At 35.8% G+C, this 22755-nt stretch overlaps 1 protein-coding gene across 1 annotated transcript; it reads left to right on the top strand.

The window, feature by feature from the left end:
* The first annotated feature begins 1096 nt into the window (after nucleotides 1–1096).
* Nucleotides 1097–17674, top strand: LOC140158358 (WD40 repeat-containing protein SMU1). The gene is made up of 11 exons (XM_072181453.1): nucleotides 1097–1223; nucleotides 3805–4015; nucleotides 4807–4959; nucleotides 5702–5941; nucleotides 6851–6991; nucleotides 7433–7528; nucleotides 8162–8289; nucleotides 12839–12965; nucleotides 14460–14627; nucleotides 15106–15258; nucleotides 15820–17674. Exons 1-11 carry the CDS (start codon nucleotides 1198–1200, stop codon nucleotides 15916–15918), a joined length of 1542 nt encoding a protein of 513 aa, XP_072037554.1. The 5' UTR covers nucleotides 1097–1197; the 3' UTR covers nucleotides 15919–17674.
* The last annotated feature ends 5081 nt before the right edge of the window (nucleotides 17675–22755 follow it).

Below are 22755 nucleotides of genomic sequence, written 5' to 3'. Positions count from 1 at the left end.
AATTATGACCACAACTTATTTTGGAATAAAATTTCCCAGTATATTCAAGACCCCCTTCCAGAAGAAAATTGCAGCCCCCTAATTTTGTACCTTGCATTTTCACTAAGTGGACCCCAGCCCCATTCATGCATATCCGCATAGGACTATTAGGCCCTACAATCATGAATTTTCCCCATTGTTCCACCGCTCGTTCCTCCTATCCAGGGGGTCTTGAGAGGAAATCTGAAATGGAACCATGAGGGGGAATGCAAGGGGTTGTCATTTTCTTTAGAATGGGGAGTCATATAATTATACCGGGGTCATAATATACCAAAAATAGGGATCACCCCCCCCCAAAAAAAACAAAATCATAATAGAAAAAAAAATTAAGCAATATAAATTGCCCTGTGCATTTTTAAGTTTTTAGCACATAAAACATTATGTTTTGGGGTACTAAAATTGCAAAATTTAGCACATCAAAGAGCAGAAAATACTTGAATGAGTTTAATCATGTTAATTTCTGGCTAAAATAGTCTGAAATCGAAATTTTTCTCGCGCTTCAAGATTACACACCCAGTTTTTGCCCATCACATGGCCTATTACTCCCCATTACTCCATTACTAATAATACACAAATCTTTAATTTACACACCAGGGTTTTTTAATTTTAACACCCAAACCTTCAAATCCATATGTAGGCCTATACATTAAAGACCTTGACAAGAAGAGAGGGGTGCAAAATAACGCAAATCAGTGTGAAAATAGCACATAAGTTTCAAAGTTTGCGTGTATAGCGCTGAAAAGTTTAGGGGCTATTACGAGCCCCCGGAGGTAAAATTTCCAAACGGCTCGCCAGAAAATTGCTTCCCCCCCCTCGGCCTGCCAAATATTGCCCCCCCCCCGCCCGCCAAAAAATCTTTGCACCCACTTGTGCATGCCAAATTTTTGGGATCCCTTTGCAAACCTTTTAAAATGGTCTAGATATGTGTTGCAACACAGCGAGCAGGAAAATGTGCGTGCATGTTTAATAACTAGTGTTTCCGACTGTCGTACTGTCATGTCATGTCCGGACCTCAAGTTCCAATCTGGAGTTTAATAATCTAAAGGCAAGGCCGATTTAGATATGGGCCGAGTTGGTTTCAATTATCGACTCGAGTTGACCAGCGTCTGGTGCAGCAGCGTCCTTGTTTTCTGATCGTGTGAAGAAAGAAGTGTGAAAATGTCTCTTGAAATTGAATCAGCTGAGTAAGTTTTTAATTTTATGAGGTCCTCAAGTTAGCTTTATATTGTACAATTATGTACAGCGTCGCGGAGGAGCTGTGTAGTCTATTTAGATCATTTAATAGATGATCATGTGCATGTGTGATTTTAAGCTTACCTCAATGCTCAAAATCAATTCAACAACACAGCACACTGGGCATGATGATAATACATGCAAGCCAAAGAGGGCTCCCTTTATCAGGATTTTATGCCCCCGTGATACTTCCTTGCCGCTGCGGCAAGCGGCATGAGGTATCAACCAATGACAAGCCTTGATTATGTCTGTTTCATGAACAGCTTACACTATTCTGTCGGTCGGACATCCGGGCTATCTCTAGTCTCGGGCCCAAACTGCATGTGGCTCACGGTTTGTTATGAACAACAGAAGCCGGCTGTGAAGGAGGCTACATAGCGATGTTGCTGGAGTGATATTCAATTTCGGAAAAAACAACACTCAACCATGGAATTTAATTTTAAGTTTGTCAGTATATAAACGGTAAATCAAGTAAGTTTTTTCCACTCTGAAGACTTAGAAACGGTTGTTTGATTCCATTGACTATTTGCGATCGAAATTTACATAACACATGACAGAAATCGTCAACAAAAATCGAATCAGGGACTTGTTTTCACTCGACCGTGATCAACAGGAAGTGACGTGGCACGGACAGACAGAATATAGCTAAAATAATAGTTTCTCGATCATGAGAGCTCAATAGGCACGCAATGACAATTGCGTCGCCGTACAACGCCTACCACACATGCTTTGGGTAGCGCTGCATTTCCTGTGCATGCACAATCGATCGCGCTATCGTGTCATTCCACTAAACTTGCGACATTACGCAGTGCATGCAGTACATTCATTCTCTCATGATCGAGAAACTATTATTTTAGCTATAGTTCACCACGTAAACTTGTATGGCTCAAAATTTGGACCGCTCGCCATTAAGTTTACTGCTTTCTGTGTTTTGAAATTTGTTGACGTTTTAATGATCCCCGATTTCCAGTCGATTATTTTAGCTGTGTCACGTCACATGCATGACGCTAGTTGGTACCAGCCATGATCGCCGATAACGATGTGATATGGGACTTACATAGGATTACACAGAGATATTTCTTGCCAAAATTTGACCATTTCTAGGTAGCTTGGCCCTACTTTGTCTGCGTTATATGAAAAAGGACAGTCTAAGGGGGTACTACACCCCTGGCCAATTTTGTGCCTATTTTTGCATTTTTCTCAAAAATTATTGGTGACATTGGTGACAATTAAGATATGCATGTTGTAGGGGCAAGGACTACAACTATTGCTCTGAAAATTCAGCAACTCAAGGCAAGTAGTTATTGATTTATTGATCAAATACTGGTTTTCCTCATTTTTGACTGCAACTCCACAACTGCTGTCTGTGCCGAATTTAAATTTCCAGTGCAGTAGTTGTAGTCCTTGCCCCTACTATAATATACATATCTTACTTGTCACCAATGCGCTATAATTTTTGAGAAAAATGCAAAATAGGCACAAATTGGACAGGGGTGTAGTACCCCTTAAGTAAGTAAATGTGCAACGCTTTTGATGTTTTGGGAGACTGGGAGGATCAGAACAAAAAATGATGGAGCCTATTCTTGACTGTGTAATATTCCTTCAACCAGCTGCCGTGGCGGTAACAGTCTTATACGATGGACAGATAGTATCAGTTTGTGAATGAGGACATCGTATAAGTTCCTTGTTGTGATCCGCAGCCCCATCCCCCCCCCCCCCCCCCCCCCCCCCACTTTTCTCAAAAATAGTTGAGATTTTTATACCACTGGAAACCTCTGGCTACATAATGTTTATGTACCAAAAATTTCTTACAGATTCGTTTAGCAAAAATATCGTCAAATTTGAATTACAACATGGGCCTATGGGGCAGTGACAGTGTAATACACATCATCATCACATCAGCACCTCATTCGCTGATCAATCTGCATGGCATTGAATGACGCAGGTGTGATTTTTGCGCTTTGTTGGCTAGTGGGATTGTCTTTGCAAAATAGTATAGTAAAAAAATGAAGCATTGCACCGTGAAAAGCAATGGAAGTTCAGAAGAAAACATCCAATCATGTCAGGTAATAAAATCAAAAATGTTGCTAAAATTGCACTTTAACTCAAATGATTGTCATGTTTTAGACTGTTCAAAATAGGCAATCTTAGCTGTCTTGTAGCTCTAATAGGTATTCTTCATTAAAATATAAACTATAATAATAATTAATATCATCCAAATCTAAACATCAACAGAATATTATGTGTTCGCAAACAGTGTCAAAGCAGATCTACCGAAAAACAAAATTTGGATTCTCGCATGGATAACTATCTTGTTCAAATCTGCCTCCAGAAGACATGATGCATGGAACAAGTACAAAGCAAATGAGTCAATCAATATCACAACTGTGTATTTCTTTTGTGCTTTATGCACATATCATGTCTTCTGAAGGCAGATTTGAACTAATGACCTTTTGTGAAATTGCCCTATATTCATTTGTCACAAAGTAACAATTTTAAAGTATATCTTGTTTGTGTGTGATTTTTTGACAGCGTGATTCGTCTAATCCAGCAATACTTGAAGGAGAGTAACCTACTGCGCTCTCTACAAATGCTTCAAGAAGAATCTACAGTGTCTCTCAACACAGTGGATAGCAAGGATCAGTTTATGTCTGAAATCAACAATGGCCACTGGGATACTGTGTTACATGCCATTCAGTCTCTCAAACTGCCTGATAAAACTCTTATTGATCTCTATGAACAGGTATTTTAGATTATTTATACATTTGTTTGTTTGTCTTATGTGAATTGCTATTATACCCCTCCCCCAAAAAATAATTTTAGGTGAATGCTGTTAGAGAGGTATTTTATTTAATTTTATTTAATTGGTTCATTAAAACTACATGAAAGAATTGTAAGCAATGAGCATAGGCTGTCTAGATCTGTACAAGCTGGAACTTCAGTTCCTTCCACTTTATTTGAAGGAAAAAAGGCTAAAAAAAAGTCTGGTCTTCAGCTGTGTGCATTCATATTTGTGTAAATAGCCAGCAAAAAACACAAAACAATTTACTGACAAGTTAGATGTTTTGATAGCATGCAAAAACATTCTTAAAAACTTGGTCCAAAACATTCTATAATATTTTTTAGGTGTTGACAAAATATTTTGCCAAACTGTTTGCCCAAAAATATTTTGCAATAACATTTTGACAACATTCTGAATATGTTGTTGTTGTGTTTTTCATAAAAAAATGTTTAAAAAAAAAAAAAAGGTTTTCATGACTTTAATATAAACCATCATTTAAAATGTTATTTTAAACATTTTGACAAAAACCAAAACATGTTTATAAGTTTTAAAAACTTTGTTTGTGTTTGCTGAGTATATATTTTTTGCTCATTTTCTGACAATGTAAAGCAGTACTCAGTAGCTGAAATCTGATGTATCAACTTATGATAGTGAAGGCATGACGATGTCGGTGTCAACAAATTGAACAATTTCTTTCATGGTTTTGCCAAAAAGTTAAAATAAAAATTACAACATAAAACTTTTTCTTTCAGATTGTGTTGGAGCTAATAGAGTTGCGAGAACTTGGTGCAGCCAGGTCTCTACTGAGGCAGACAGATCCAATGATCATGCTGAAACAGCAACAAGCTGACAGATATGTTCATTTAGAAAACATGTTGGCCAGATCGTACTTTGACCCAAGAGAGGTAGGTTTTATACTGCAGCTAGGACCAACTGGTATCTATACGCATATTATTTTGTGTGTTTTTGGTGTTGGGCTATTCCAGTTGAAATCAATACACCCCCTATGGAAGACATGCCCTTAATCTTCCACATACTAGGGAATGTGAATTTCAAATGGGGCTATGCTCGGACTCCATCTGAAATTTACACTCCCTTTATAATGTCATGTCTTCCATAGAGGGTGTATGGATTTCAACCGTAATGGCCTATTGTCGCAGCGACAAAATGTGGGAAAAAAATATAAAGCTTATTAGAACAAGCTTCCAATTGCCATCAGAGAAACGCCAACAATCCCAATTTTGTTTAAATTGCTGAAAACTCACTTGTATCCATATTGCTTTCTGTAGTTTGCATACATATAATAATTATTTCATCTTGCTTTGTTTTCTTGTCATGCCTTTCCAAAAAGATGATATAATATGATAGGCACTATAAATCTTGTTATATGTATTACAGCGGAAAATTGTACAAAAATGTAGCTGGAATTTCAAATTGCACAGATATACACATAATACACATTCACACAATTACAAACACTAGACTATATACACGTAGGCCTACTGGCTGGTAGAGACCATTTTTGCACAGGACAGTGTCCAAGCAGATAGAGCAGTCTACCACCAACACCCCCTTAGGGACCCCTTGGCAAAATTGGATTGGATAAAGCAGCTATAGACCATTGATGTCATTCTTTTTCCAACACAGGCTTATCCAGATGGCAGCAGCAAGGAGCGTCGTCGAGCAGCCATAGCCGGTGCACTATCAGGAGAAGTAAGTGTGGTGCCTCCCTCACGTCTTCTGGCTCTGTTAGGTCAAGCTTTAAAGTGGCAGCAGCATCAGGGTTTACTGCCACCAGGATCCACAATAGATTTGTTCAGAGGTAAAGCTGCTGTGAGAGATGAAGAAGAAGAGAGGTACCCAACACAGATGAACAAAACGATCAAGGTAAATTGACCTGGCAATATCCTCATATAGGTCAGTAAAGTGACCACCTAGTAGATACAGAATAAACATGTCATGTGTAATCAAACTTTCTTTGTTGCTGCTGCGTTTATAATCACTAATTCTTGTCATTTGTTTTTACTTGATTTTTTTAACTAATAAAAACCAATTAATATTGAAAGATTTTATAACAAAAATTGTAGCATCGTTAATATGTGTCAAACGTGCCTGGGGGTTGTGTTGTGTGGATGCTCCCAAATGCAATTTCAAAATCTGACATAATGGCAGCCATTCCGCATGACTTTCTTCCACTAGCATATCACCTGCCAACTTAAACTGGCAGGTGGAACCATTCAGTACTGCTGAACATATTTGGATCACTTATCAGCTCTGATCAGCTTGTAATAGGCAGGACTCATAACATCATGGATTGATGTAGAATGGCATACACACAGCTGGGCGCAGCACCATATTGCTTGACTAACACACGCTTTTGTGAATTTACGTGAGTGTAAGTTGGGACTTAATTGAGTTGCGCTGTACAAAAACTGAATAATTATCGCCTTTTATAGTGATCATTACATTTGAAATTATAACATACCCCTGTGAAACATTTTAGAATTACGTCTTCCACAAAGGGAGTATATTTTTCAAATAGAATTGTCCAGGGTGGATTATTTTGAACCCATACTCCCCCTGTATTTTTGCTTTACCTATATCTTCCACAACTGGAGTGAATATTTCAAATGGAAACTACCCAATTGTCTATTCTATTCAAAACACATACTCCCTCTGTGGAAGACTTCAGCTAAATCTTTCACAAGTTGAGTATTGGTTTCTAATGGAATAGCCGAATGAGTCATGCAGTGGTAGCAGTTGCTGATAATTACCCTTTACTCTTTTATTTTTCAGTTTGGTCAAAAATCTCATGTTGAGTGTGCAGCATTCTCTCCTGATGGTCAATATCTGGTTACGGGTAGTGTGGATGGTTTCATTGAGGTGTGGAACTTTACAACTGGCAAGATCAGGAAAGATTTGAAATACCAAGCACAGGTTGGTGACTGCAATACTCTACAATGATTTAGTAGATTTTTAAATTTTTAAATCAGGTTAATGTGAATTCATTCCCAACTTTCGCCAGTGTATTTTAGGGTGATTGCTATTTTGTTAAATTGTCTTTTATAATAAATATCAACTCATGAGTACAGGATTTAAGGTCTATAGCAGAGGGTATAGGAAAATAACCTATTTGTTGTCAGTTGACACTGGATGAGTGGATGTAGTCATATGCCTTGCATCATGCTATGTTTCAGTATTTTGCTTGGTGCATTTAGCATTAATCTTTTAAAACACAGTTTTCTTTTAATCTGAATTACCTGATTAAAAAATAGTTGATTTGAAATCAAACAAAATTACACAACTTTCAGACCTGTTGGTCCAAATGGCCTTTCTGGACTTTTAACAACTTTTATCTTCATGTATTTATTCTTTCAGGATAGTTTCATGTTAATGGATGATGCCGTACTATGTATGTATTTCAGCAGAGATAGTGAAATGTTGGCAACAGGAGGCCAGGATGGCAAAATCAAGGTTAGTATCGTTACAGCATCATAATTCCTTACTCATCATGCCATTTAATTGGATATTAATCACAAGTGGTGGTATATGATATCCAATTTATTGAGCAAAGGGGGAAATTAATCATTGCTCATCCTTAACCTAAATTGATGTCCTGTAGACTTGTATCCATGCCTGTAAATTAGTGGATTTGGGGTGTATTTAGGGATGGGATTTAATTATAAAACACTCAGCAAATCCAATGAAAGCACTAGAAATTTCCTTGGCAGTAAGTACGGTAAATAGTAAATTAGTTCCTACAGGCAAGTCGAATCCCAGTCTGTGCACTAGGCACAATAATGCATCCTAGCACAAGCCCATGTCAGCCAGGAAAGGTGAACTTCAAAACTGCTCATGAGAAATAATTTGAAATGGTTATGAAATAATTGTAGTATGTTTTCCCTTTTCCGCATATCCAAGATGGCCGCCATTATCCCACGTGCAACTTGCAATAGTGCGACTTGGCGCAGAGAGTATGATTTTGCACTACTAGCGATATTGCAAGTTAACCCATCATACATATTAACTATTGCTGACTCTTTACCCATATATAAAGTATTATAATGAAGCTGTAACCATGGATTTTTATACTGATTTGAATTCTAGGTGTGGAAAATCTCAACAGGTCAGTGTCTGAGAAGATTTGAAAATGCACACAGCAAAGGTGTTACACAAGTGAAATTCTCCAAAGATGGAAGCCAGATTCTCAGCGCTTCATTTGATCAAACACTCAGGTATATATAAACATTTTCTGTCTGTCTGTGTGAAACAAGCGAAACAAGCGAAAATGTTCATATTAAGATAGCATTCAATAATGTGAACCGAATAAATTCAAGCATGTACGAAATCCCTAAATGTCTTAAGACTAATACCATTGACATCTTTGGTATTTGTGAAACATTTCTAAAAGATGATAATAAGATATCTGTCGACGGCTACAGTTGGATCGGTAAAAACCGAAATAATAAAGGAGGTGGTGGTATCGGTTTTCTAATTTCTGATACTTATAATACGATAGATGATAACATGTTTATGTCTGGTAATGACGAATATGAGCGCCTAAAGTCAAAACCAGTGATAATTCGGAGATTTCCATCTATTGTGCATATTTCCCAGTAGATAGATCTAACCCTACTCTTAGCGATGAACTGTACAATCAAATTCTTTCTGAAATTATAAAAATTCAGGACTTGAATGACGATGACGTAGACCCACATATTTTAATCATGGGTGACTTCAATGGTAGAATAGGAGACCAAACGGGGGATACAGTTGTTTATAGTAATGGTGAAAAACTGCTTGATTTCTCTCATGATTCGGGTCTTGCTATTGTAAATTGTACCAACAAATGTAGTGGTAAAATTACATGGTTTCGACACCCTCATTCTTCCACTATTGATTATTTCCTCGTCTCGGATAGTTTATCTCGATGTACAAATAAAATGGTTATTGACGAGGAGCGTAAATATAATATTGGCAGTGATCACAATATGCTTTTCCTATACTTAACTATTAATGATAAAGCCTTCAAAAGTTATAAACCAAATAACAACAGGCTTGTATGGGATATTAAGAGAGACCAAGATTTTACAGATTATAGAAATGAGATCAAGTTGCAATTTTCTGATTGGAATGCAAATTCGCTTTGGGATCCTGATTCCCTATGGTGTGACTGGAAGAACAAGCTTTTATTAGCAGCAAGTAAAACAATAGGTACTAAAAAAACAAACTGTAAACAAAAGCAATGGTGGGACAAAACAATTGATGAGGCTATAAAAGATCGGAAGAAAAGTTGCCAGGCTCACCACAAATGGGCCACTTCAAATGATAAAAACAAAGACAAAGGGAATGAATTATGGAATGATTACATTCAAAAGAAAACACGTGCTAAATGTATGATTCAAGATCGTATCAAGCAAATGAGAATTGATCGTAGCATTAAGATCACTAAAGAGGGCGGTCCTTCTTGTAAAGATTTTTGGCAAAATCTAAGAGGACATAAAAATGAAAATAATAATGTGTGCTCTTTAAAACTACCAAACTCCAATAACATTACTTATGACTGTAAAGTTATGAACCAAACAGTTTCACAGTATTATAACTCATTAGGCAAGATGAACAACCAATTGTATCAAGAGGAATTTATTAATGATATGCACTCAAATGTTAAATACTTGAGCAGTCACAGTGATTGTGATATTTCTGATAATTTTCTGCATAGTATTGTTTTCACACTTGACGATGTAATTGAATCTATTAATGATGCTAAAAACAACAAAGCACCCGGCATTGATTCGATCACAAATGAACTCATCAAGAATGGCGGTGATGCACTAAATAGTTCTATGTTCACCTTGTTCAAAAGGTTAACTTACTTAGAAAAAATCCCTCAGGAATGGAATAAAGGTATAATTATTCCAATTTTTAAAAAGGGTGATAAAAAGGATCTAAATAATTACAGAGGTATTACCCTAACTTCATGTGTTTCTAAGATATTTAATCGTATTATTTCAAAGTCAATTGCCAATTTTCTGGAGGAAAATGATACACTCGCGGAGATACAAGGAGGTTTCAGGAAGGACCATAGATGTGAGGATCACATTTTCACAATTAAGACTAAGAGTATCATTGCCACTAGACTGGCCGAGAATAAACCAACCTTCTTGGCCTTCCTGGATTTCCGAAAAGCTTTTGATACTGTATGGAGAAACGGTCTTCTTTCAGTTGCCTGGAACATGGGAATACGAGGAGGTGCATGGAAGCTAATTGAAAGCTTATATTGTAATGTAGAATGTAAAGTTAATTTTGGAAATATTGACACTGACTTCTTTGATGTGGAGGAAGGTTTAAAACAAGGATACATACTATCTCCGATACTGTTTAATATATATATTAATCAACTTGCAAAAATTTTCAATGACTGCGGAACAGGTACTTGAATTTGTGATATTCAAATAAGTTGTTTTTTTTGGGTTGATGACGCCGTTCTTCTTGCTAATGACGAAGAAGAACTTAAAAAAATGCTAGACGTTGCATCATCGTTTTCACGACTGTGGAAACTAGATTTCAACTACGATAAGTCTAATGTTTCGGGGTACATATATCAAAAAACCTTTCAGATCACACTCATGTCAATGAAGTTGTGAAAAAAGGGAACAGACTTATTGGTTATATTAAGTCGATCTTGAACAATCACGATGACTTTAATAGAGTATATTATGGAGATATCTTATGGCGCACCATTGCTCTTCCGTGCATAAATTATGCATGCGCTGTTTGGACATGCGGGGTGAAACAGATATGAAAAGAATTGAAAACCTACAGTTACAAATGGCCCGGTATATTCTTAAGGCCCCACGCAACACTCCGACTGCTGCTCTTTATGGCGACTTAGGATGGCAATCAGTTGCTTCCATCCAAGAATCTTGTAAAATAACTTATTTTACTCGTCTAAGTTCAATGGATATGCACCGATGGCCAAAATTGCTTTTCAACACTTTATTTACTCTAAATCATCGTAATGTCAACCAAACTCGGTTTAAATGGTTAAGTTGTATCAAAACTGCTCTTGATAAATGTAATATGAATCAACACTTCACTTACAACTCGTCACTTAATCCAAAATGGGCAAAGACATTCAAGAAGATCAACAAAGCTGTTTACGAAAATGTATGGTGTGAAGATGCAAGAAGCAAATCTTCCCTCACAGATTATGTTAAATACAAGAATTCTCTTATTTTGGAAAAGTACCTTCTTGACGAAACTGATTTCAAATGAACCAACCTGAAATTTAAAGCACGTTCTGACATCCTTCCCCTAAATGGCAGAATATATAGATGGAATGAGGGCATGGACAAATCTTGTTCTCTTTGTAAAGGGAGCGTTGAAGACCTCAGACACTTCCTTTTCACTTGCAGCTCTCTGAATAATATTCGTTCTGAAGAGTATTTAAAGCTGGAGCGTGACCTCGGTGACAGAAATCTAGAGGCCCATTGGCAAACATTCATAGCAGGTGATTTAGATATAAAAATATGTTTCATGTTAGGTACCCCCGTAAGTTGGGAAGAAGGTGGTAATTGTTTCGATATATTTTGCAAATCCTTTTTAAAACGTGCGTGGACAAATAGATCATCGATTATTAAGGAAATATAAAATTAACTGATAAAGTGATGCTAGTGAAATTTGTTTAAATGTTCTTTATAATTAATTTGTTTAATTGTAAACCTATGTATATAGGACTCTCTTGTACATATATAATATGATTGTAAATATAGTTTAAAATTCAAAATAATTCCAAATCTGTTTCACTATAGGCCTAATACAAATAATGATGCTGGTAAAATCTGTAGGCCTATCAAATGTACTTTGTAACTTGATTTGATTTGATTTAATTCACCTATGTACATATGATTGTAAATAGTTATGATTGTAATTATTGTAATATAGGCCTACATAAGTTTGATTTTGTGTGCATGTGTGTGAGGGTATGTATGTGTGATATGGGTGTGGGAGAGTAAAGGTGAGAGGGGGGAGCGTGGGGGTGTGCGTGATTTGATTTGATTTACCTTTGTACATATGATCGTAAATAATTTTGATTGTAATTATTGTAATATAGACCTATATACATAAGTTTGATCTTGTGTACATGTGTGTGAGGGTATATTATGTGTGATATGAATGGGGGTGAGTAGGGGTGAGAGCGTGGGGGTGTGCGTAAGTGGGTTGTGTATCTTTTATACATTGTACATTATTTAATATTTATATTGATTACTATGAGTTATTGTTGTTGTTGTTTGAAATGTATTTTTTGTCTTTTATATGAACGCACCACCAATTTAGGCGTGTGCCGCTGATTCAAAAGCGTCTGTTCAAATAAATAAATAAATAAATAAATAAATAAATAAATGTGTGTGTGTCTCTGTAACTGTGTACCTGCATGTCTGTCTCTATTATCCCCAAATAATTTGAAATTAAAACAAGGGCATCATGATGCCATGTGTGATGTTGGAAAACAAATCTACAACCATATTTGAAATCATTTAAACAGCTTTTAGGTTTAGATGAAGCTTTTATTTACAATTCAAATGTGGGCAGATTTTGGTATATACATTTGGGATCAATGCATCATTGCTTCCAATGATCTGTAAAAGCACAAATGTCGAGGATTTATCATTCTCTATATACTGTTGAATGGGATTGATATTGAGATCTTTCTAAGTATAAGTTTATTTTGCAATAAAATAAAAACATTGGTAACTACTTCTTTTTTTATCACTATTGCAGAATACATGGTCTGAAATCTGGCAAGCTCCTGAAGGAATTCCGTGGGCACACATCCTTTGTGAATGACACCATGTTCACAGCTGATGGTCATTTTGTTTCCAGTGCTTCATCTGATGGCACTGTTAAGGTCAGTTGCTATAATCATGTGTGTATTGATATGTAAAAAAAAAATTATGATTTAAATTTTTTTTTTACATTTCCGGAATTGGATTTGTCATAAAAAGAGCTAAAAAACTTTTTTGGACGGGGTGATACCCTGCAGCCTATTCCCAGGACAATCCCCTTTGCACCCCCGGCATGTTTTTCAGGGAGTGGATTGTTACCTCACTTACACCTCTGATCAAGAGTCTTTGTTACCAAATTGTACTTATGATAATTTGCATAACATATCGTTATGAACACGGCAGAGTGCCGAATACACAAAATTGCTGTTCTGAGTAAACGGCGTTTGAAAATCTTGGTACCATTCCATTGGTCCTTCTAAAAATTTAGAACATTCGTGAGCACTCATTTGAAATGTATATTATAGAAGTGAATGTACATGAAAATATTGGCAATACTTGCATGTTCTGAAATAATCGATATCCTTCAAAACGTGTTTTAACAGCTATTCGGCTTTATGCTGTATCCAAAATGTCTCTACCACTGCGCAGACATAGGTCGAATACGCATTCAACTATGTGTAAACCATAGCACGCATTCTTGATTTGGGGCTTTGTGTAGAAATTACTGGTTGTCCTAAGGCTATGTAGACTTAACTTGCTATATAAGTTATAAATAGTCATCCCTGTAATATTTAGCAAAAACTCGAGGATTTTAAAGCAAAAATAACAATATTGGCCTATATTTTATGTATGATTTTCCGGGATTTTCCAATTTCACGGGCGCGCACTCACATTATGAAACCACAGCAATATCATGTGGGGAATGTTTGTACTTATTTTGGTATCACTGGATAGAAGATATCTATTTGGTATCAAATATGTCAGTATACGACATGTAATATAGAAAATTCGGGACTTCCCGCTATACAATACTATAGATCAACATGATTTGTACAGCTAAGTATACGATTCGTCTCTATGCCGAATTCATTTATCGCACTTAGGCGCGATTCGTCCAAATCAAAATTTCAATAACTACGTCGGTGAGTAAGATATGCCATTAATTTTTGGTGGAAATTTGCTCAAAATTCTCGATTCGTCACTCTGCCGAATTCATAACGATATAATGCTCTCCATTATTTGAGTCTGTAATTGGTCTTAATGGGAATATGTTGTAACAAAATAAGTACCATGATCAAGTAATCTCAGGATCATAAAATAGGGTATCGGTTCTTTTGACTAGTAGTCATATGGAGAACAAATGCATTTTTTCCAAGCTTGCAGTCTTCTAATTTTGTAGAGGTTTGATCTCTGGAGAAGTACACAAAACCATCCTAAATTGGTATGTTATTTTCTGCATCTTTAAGTTCCCTAAATCCATGGTCAAACTTGGTCGTAATAACTTGCTGAAAGCCATATTACGTAAAGCAAAAACATTTGCATGCGGGGAACAGAGCTGGCGTTGCATACTTTCAGGTGGTTGTTATCTCTATCTTTCTTTGTCTTTTCTTCTCTAGGTATGGAACATCAAATCTACAGAATGCGTCAGTACATTCAAATCCTTAGGTGGGAGCTCATCAACAGATATTACCGTCAACAACGTCTTAGCATACCCAAAGAATGTAGAACAGTTGATTGTATGTAATCGCACCAATACGGTGGTTATCATGAACATGCAGGGCCAGGTAAGATGAAAAAATGGAAGATAAATCGCTGGGTCAAATGCAGAACCTCATGTGTAAAAAGTGGGCCCAATTACATAAACCTCATATGTAATGACTTTTTGTTCAACATTAAGAGGTTTAACATAGAAAATCCTATTGGTTATTGGGTCATTTACAGTCAGTTATGTAGTATACGTAAATTACAGTTAAAAAGGGGAGTTTCAGAAGGTGTGTTGGGGCATTTTCTTAAAGTTGTCACACATATAAAGATTGACCAAAATTTGAGCCCATATTTTACATAAGGCTTTGTATTTGACCTTTGGAATTACATTTGAGGTTTTCCCACCTGATGACATAATACATATTGCACCTGAAATCACTCTCTTAACCTTTTTGGCCACTTTAACCAGCCTGCCTAAAAAATTAGTACTACAAAATTGTATGTGCACAATGGAGAAGTTTCTCACTATTTTTTCAATATATTTTGTCTTCGCCTTAGATTGTGAGAAGCTTCAGTTCCGGTAAAAGAGAAGGAGGTGACTTTGTGTGTTGTTGCGTATCACCGAGAGGTGAATGGATCTACTGCATTGGAGAGGATCTGGTGCTCTACTGTTTCTCAACATCAACAGGCAAATTGGAAAGAACACTCACGGTAAGTCTCACCTTCTTTATATCATCAGCTTTCCTTTTCTTACTCTTGCACAGGGGTTCTCAACTATATTTGCTTACAAGCCAAGGAGAGCCAAAATTTATTTCAAAGATTTGTGTTTGAGGGCCAAATACACCTAGGTTTACTATGTTTACTGTACGTTTCAGAGCTGTTCAAGAGCCAATCACACTGGTCGATGGCCGGATCTGGCCCGCAGACTGCCAGTCTAGCATGCTGGAAAACAGAACATGTGATCATGATCATCTTTGTAATTTTGTTTTTAATAAGAGAATACAAAGTGTTTAGTTCTTCTTTTTCATTTCATTTGTATCTTGAAATATGCTTCTTTTTTGAAGCACTAATAATAAATCATTGAAATCATCACAGTATGTAAACAATTTTTATAAGCAAGAAAATTAAGTTTTCCGCAACTGGCAACCATGCAGAGAATGTGTGTGTGTGAGGACTGTGGAAGACAGCAAACTTTTGGCCTTACTTTTTCAATGTTTCATTTCATTATCAATTATTTTGCACTATTCAGTTTTACCATTTCTCATTTTACAGGTACATGAAAAAGATGTAATTGGAATAGTACATCATCCACATAACAATCTACTAGCCACATACAGTGAGGACGGACTACTCAAAACATGGAAACCATAGGAATAGTACTTAGGCAAATCCATCATCGTCATTATTGACAAGGAGAGAGAGTTCTCTGTCTTCTGTACCATCACAGCAGCTTTATGAAGGATGTAACTGGTAGTGAGCAGTGTTTGCTCTTCTTAGAGTTAGGTGCAACAAATGGACTTATTGGTTGTTCTCAAAATGGCAAAACTGTACAATATTTTAAATTGAGAACATCAACCAAATCCCATTTTCACTGCACCAAAACCATTACATAAGACATTGGAGTGAATTGTACGGAGAGGGAATTAAATTAAGCATTGAAACTGACTTAATGCTTCTGAGTAGAAGTTATAAGTACATCACCTGGGAGCTTGTCAGACTAAGTAAGAAGCACTTTGTCTAGTTCTACCATAAAATTGTCAATACCTGTGGATGAGAATGACATATGAATTATGTAATCTGCTATAGAATATTTTATGCAACTGTTCAATTGGTTTTCCATACAAAGCATACATGCATAGAAGTATTCAAATTAGTATTGTACTAGTATAATGTTAATGACTGTCTCAATCACTTGCTCCTGTCTCATCGCCCCGAGCCATGGGGGTTGTGCAAGCATTACTTGTCATACTTTTTTTTAATGATGTCTTGTATTTTGCTAACTATAATGTAAGTAGCTATCTACAATCTCGGAAAAACATGTTCAAACACTTGCTCTAAATTGTATGTTCTTACTATACTACACCTAAGAATTATAATAATGTTGCATCAATGTTCTGCTTCAACATAACCCCTCTCCTTTCGCTCTTAAATCAACATTGGGAGAATATAAAATGGTGATGTGCATTCCAAGTTTCCAACATTGGACGGGGGTCTAAGGGGGATCATTTCCAATTAGGCTTTTAAAGTGTTCAAACAATTTTTTAGAGATTATAGATTTTGGCATCAAGACCAATGGTGATGGTTTTTAGTTCTGATATCAAGAAATTAACAAAGATGATAACTTTGAATTACAAGCAACCCCTAAATGAAAGGCTCTATGATTTTGTCACAAATGTGACAACACTTCAGCTGTTATCAAGTGACTATTGTATTAATTCGTTCCATTGACCGCTCATGCCCTTATAAGCACCCACCCAGCAACTTAAGAACAAGCTAACTGTGATATTATAAACCATTCACTACAGAGCTTTTGGTGTTCTTCTTAAAATAAGTTGCCTTAGTTAACAAATACATGTAATTAAGGTAGAGCTAAATGTGGAATTCTTATGGGTTTATTATTTATTTCATGTATTTTTTTATGTTCAAAATTTCCTGTGTTCGGAAAGGTATAAAAGCAGATGTAGAAACTGAACACCCTGACAAAGTATGCAAATATTGAGTGTGCAAGAGTATACAAATATAGCACAATATCAAATTTTGACTTTTCCCATTTCACAAGCCAAAGTTGTGAAATGGAACAGTCCAAATTTGACAGAGTGATATATATGTATTTATACCATTACACAAACATAGGCATGCAATATTTGTTTTATATAATGATACGATTCCTGCCGTTGAATAGTACAAGATATTTAACGGCGCAAATCAATGCCATCGTTATATAACAACACAGTTATGTCAGGACTTCAAAATACCATGGAATATGAAAAGGATACCTATCTGGCATTCCATGATACTCTCCCATGTCTTTGTTTTTTAGTAGCTAAATTCTTCAATGTATCATGAATTAATAACTTTTTTTTTCTTTTTGTTAATAATCATGAATTAAAAATACAATAATACTAAATGTTGTCATTGTCATTCGTCAGATTGGTTAGTTTTGTGTAAGAACAGGTGCATAATGGGCAACTGCACACAAGAGTCAGGGACCATATTAAAATGCATTCCTTGGATGTGTTTCAATGTGAAATCGTCTTGTGTGTGCAGACAGCATGGTGTCATGAGCACCCTACACACACACAGCATCTCATATGAGTGTCCTACATGCACACGTACAGGAATGCACTGTAAACAAGAAATGCAATAATTTCCAGAATGAAGATTCTAGTGTACAAATATTGAATGTTTAGGAGTCCTGAACTCGGAAGACTCTTATTTTTTTCCAAATGTTTTCTCCAAAACCAGTTCATTTAAACATGTTCATGCCAAATCAGTTCATTTAAATCATGCTTTTGAAAAATTGCATATCACATCCTAAACAATGTGGTAAACTTGCCCGTTCTGGCTTGAAATGCAGAAAATCAAAACATATGCAGTGTATGTCTTTGACCTCATGTCAGACCGAAACTCAACAGTTTTGATTAAGTTGAAGCATGAAAAATCTCATTTCATGCACAAGTAGGATTTGAAATAATTTGGTTAATGATATTTTGCAATGAAGTGGGATTTATGGGGATAGCTTGTCATTTTATTGGACAAGTTCATACAACTAGTCAAATAAAACTCCACTTACATGCAGATGTTTCAAAAACTGACAGGGTTTTCTTTCAATTCTATTGTTGCAATGATGATCTGTATTAATATAAAAAAGTCTTTGTGGTAGGCATATCATGGTTTGTGGTATCTTACAGCTAAATGACATGCATATATTGTCATTTTTGTTATTTTTGTTTCGATCAAACAAGTTCATTTAGCCGTCTACTGAAGATACTGAAGTCAAATAATTTGTGTGTTGGGTACTTGTGTGTGCATGCATCAAAAACATTAATCATTGAACTTTTAATATATTATTCTTGGAACGCATTTCAAGTCTTTTCTGTTTTCATGTGCTTTGTTTTCTTTTGAAAATATAGATATAGGCCCCCTAGTTAAAGTTTAGTGCTACAAACAAAACTGATTTTAACCCCAAATATTGAGTGTGCACAAGGGATTGCAGTTGGTAATTTTCTTCAAAAAGACGTCAATTCAAGAAACATTTATTTCACAACTTCAATAATACATGATATACTAACAAATGCCAGAATTAGCTAAACAATAGCATACAAAATTAATTAGGCAAGTAATCTATCCGATCACAAGCCCACTGCTGACAGTCAAATGCGACCACGGTAGAACAAACAACCCGTGATTGGGGAAGAGACAGAACAAAAGTGAGCCTGAGATAAGATATAACGAGTGGCATCAATGAAAAACCTGAAAAGGAGCAGTCAACATTAATAGGTAAATTTTCACGGGAAAATTTTCTGGACACGTGACCAATGCGTATCAATGTGAGTGTAACCTCGAGCCTGATCTCTGACCCCCGGCGGTGACCTCGCTATTCAAGTCTTAGTAATTTTGAATTGGAATAGTATTTTTGACCGCAATTTTGATAGAAATTTGTGGATTGCAAATTTATTGAATATTATGTTATCTTGATTTTGTCACAATATCATCAAAACGTAATTTCAAAAATATCTATTTACGGAAAAAAATATTCATCTTCGGAAACTCTTACCATAACATTATTAACTTGCGACAAGTAACTTATTTTGCCTCAAAGGAGGAATACTTTCTAATCAAATAAATTGGAAGAACACCCGCTGTGCTCGGGGTCACATTCCATAATGCTAATGTCTGCGCCCATGGGTGTCACGTGTCCAGAAAATTTTCCCGTGAAAATATACCTAAGCTAATTCACTTCGCGAATATTGTTTTGTGACTCGGACGAAAAAGGGCAAACTATAATATGCTTAAAAATCAAACTGATTTAATATGCTTCAAAATCAAAACTGATTTAACTTTAATATGCTTCAAAATCGAACTAAAGTGGTAACCACTTTTGCTTTTAATAGTTGTTCCCTCTGACAAGTTGCACATTTTTGGCCCTGGGGACACTACTCGGATATAAGAGGTACAATGTTAACATTTAAAAAAACAAATTTCCCCGTCCACCATAACAACTTCCCTTAAATTTCCAACTCGATGAAAACTGCGTATTTATGTTCTAAAGACAACATAGTAACTGATTTCTCAAGATTTGGGACGTGTAACAAAAAAAACACACGCGTTCAGAAACGCCTATTAATTTAAACCTAATTATGAGATATTAGAAAAATAGAGCTAAAATAGAAAGGGAAAAAAATGGTGGAACTAAACTTTAAAGTAGATAGTGCGGACGGAAAAAAAACAGGAAACATCAAAATGTATCCAAAGATTTTCCTAACACGCGTTATGCACAAGTTCAGAAAAGGGCTTTATGTTATGCTATTAAAAAAAGTTAAATTCGAGAGAGAAGAAGATCGGGACGTGATGAGACTATATTATACAGAGATACAATTTATGAACAGGACTAACGTAGTAGAAAGAAAAATCCGTTCCGTGAGAGAAAAAATATAAGATGAAGATTCGAGACGTGAAGCTAAAGGCTATCTTCAGTAGATTATGAAAAAATATGAAACATCGAAATATATCCTACCAAAAGCTATTATCTAACACGCGCTCTGTGCGCGTTCAGGAAAAGTTATTATTATTATAGGCCTATAATGTTAAGATATTAAGAAATGCTAAAATAGCAAGAGAGATGATGTAGGTCTTGGACGTATAGAGATAAACGTTCTGTATAAAAGGGGCTTAGGTATGAGAAAGAAAAACGATTTGCTACGTGATTGAGTTACAATATAGAGAGAAAAACTGTAAAACGTGACTTACATCATGTACAAAGCAGAAAAAGATGAAGATTTTGGACCTGACACTAAATGCTATCTTCAGTAGATAGCAAAACTACAAAACATTATTATTAGTATTTCTGTATGTCTTTATGTTTTTTGCTATCTTCTGAAGAGATAGACAATCAAATCTATGATGTTATGGAACAAAAAGTACGCGACTGAACTACGTACCGTTTTGCAAAACAATATTAGGCCATCTTACTTTAATAGTTAGTCTCAAAGTCCGTCCCAAATTGAACTCTGATATAAGAGGTACAATGTTAACGTTAAAAAAAAAAAAAAAATTCCCGTCCACCATAACAACTTACCTTAAATTTCTAACTCGATGAAAACTGCGTATTTATGTTCTAAAGACAATATAGTAACTAATTTCTCAAGATTCTCAAGATTTTGGACGTGAAACTAAATGCTATCTTCAGTAGATAGCAGATATACCCAATTAACACACGCGTTCAGAAACGCCTATTATTTAAAACTAATTATGAGATATTAGAAAAATAGAGCTAAAATTATAGAACGGGAAAAATATCCACATCGTGATGGAACTATAATTTAAAGTAGATAGTGCGGCCGGACGAAAAAAAAACCCAGGAAACATTAACATGTTCCCAAAGATTTTCCTAACACGCGTTATGCGCACCTTCAGAAAAGGTCTTATGTTGTGCTATTAAAAAAAAGTTAAATTCGAGAGAGAAGAAGATCGGGACGTGATGAGACCATATACAGAGATGCAATTTATGAACAGGACTAACGTAGTAGAAAGAAAAAATGTCCGTTCCGTGAGAGAAAAAATGTAAGATGAAGATTCGAGACGTGAAGCTAAAGGCTATCTTCAGTAGATTGTGAAAAAATATGAAACATCGATATATTCTACCAAAAGCTATTACATAACACGCGCTCCGTGCGCGTTCAGGAAAAGTTATTATAGGCCTATAATGTTAAGATATTAAAGAAAGGCTAAAATAGCCAGAGAGTAGGTCTTGGACGTATAGAGATAAACGTTCTGTATGAATGGGGCTTAGGTATGAGAAAGAAAAACGATTTGCTACGTGATTGAGTTACAATAGAGAGAAAAACAAAGCAGAAAAAGATGAAAATTTTGGACCTGACACTAAATGCTATCTTCAGTAGATAGCAAAACTACAAAACATTAGTGTTTCTGTATGTCTTTGATGTTTTTTGCTATCTTCTGAAGAGATAGATACAATCAAATCTCAGTATGATGATATGAAACTACGTACCGTTTTGCAAAACAATATTAGGCCATCTTAATTTAATAGTTTGTCTCAAAGTCCTTCCCAAATTGAAAACCTAATGCGGAATGCGATTTTTGTATGTAGGGTTTTTTTTACTTTAATTTTTTTTCAAACTCTGTAAGTGACGAGCTTTTTTACAGGAATAAAAATAGAGAGATAAGAAAATCTGGTTCGTGAAGAGGCTATAATATATATATAAGTTTCTTGGGTGGGATGAGAAAATGATTCGTACGCGATGGAACTCAAACATAGAGGAAAAAATAATGTAAAACGTGGCATTATCTACTGACGATAGCATATAGCATCACGTCCCGGATCTTCATCTCTTTATATTTTCTGCCGACTGAAACTTGATTGTTGACCCCAACAATGGCCACTGCGCTTGAAAATCTAAACGCACTTACATGTATTTGAAGCAATATTAATCTTGTATGGCCAATTTGGTTAATTTTGCAAGCAATTCGGCGCCTCCAAGACTGCGCCCAGGGCACGTGACCCCCCTCCCAGGCTCCCCCCAGCTACGCCACTGTTCTATTTAAATTTTACCTAAATGTCGATAATGTGTTACTGTGGAATATCTGGTGGAAATATATTTGTTGGAAATCGATTTTACGTCAGTATCTTTTAGGCCTACGTCATTGAAACATGACGTTAAACATGATAGGAAATTATGGTATTAAACGAAGATTGACATGTTACATGGAATATCTATACATCAAAAAAAGTCTGTAGCAGCCCTTAAATACATCTTCTTTATAGTGTTTAGCTATCACATTCAGGCTCTTGGCAAATTTAGAAACCCCTTTTGCGCGTTTTCAGGCATTAGTAGCAATAGGAGAAAGGCATGATTTAGCGTCTCAGATTTATCCAGCCAATATATATGAACCCGACCCTGAAATACAAAATATACGTATTTTTGTGTCAGGTAGCTGTACCTTAAGGGATCTAGAACGAGCGTTTAT

The sequence above is a fragment of the Amphiura filiformis genome, chromosome 1, assembly GCF_039555335.1.
Source record: "Amphiura filiformis chromosome 1, Afil_fr2py, whole genome shotgun sequence".
NCBI lineage: Eukaryota > Metazoa > Echinodermata > Ophiuroidea > Amphilepidida > Amphiuridae > Amphiura > Amphiura filiformis.
The sequence above is the reverse complement of the archived record's forward strand: the minus strand, read 5'-3'. Positions and strand labels throughout refer to the sequence as shown.

Bases quoted from the DNA above. Each gene is read 5' to 3' on its own strand.
- LOC140158358 (XM_072181453.1), top strand. From the start codon at position 1,198: ATGTCTCTTGAAATTGAATCAGCTGA. The intron at 4,016-4,806 runs GTATTTTAGATT...TTTTTCTTTCAG, and splicing joins TTATTGATCTCTATGAACAG to ATTGTGTTGGAGCTAATAGA. The intron at 14,628-15,105 runs GTAAGATGAAAA...TCTTCGCCTTAG, and splicing joins TCATGAACATGCAGGGCCAG to ATTGTGAGAAGCTTCAGTTC.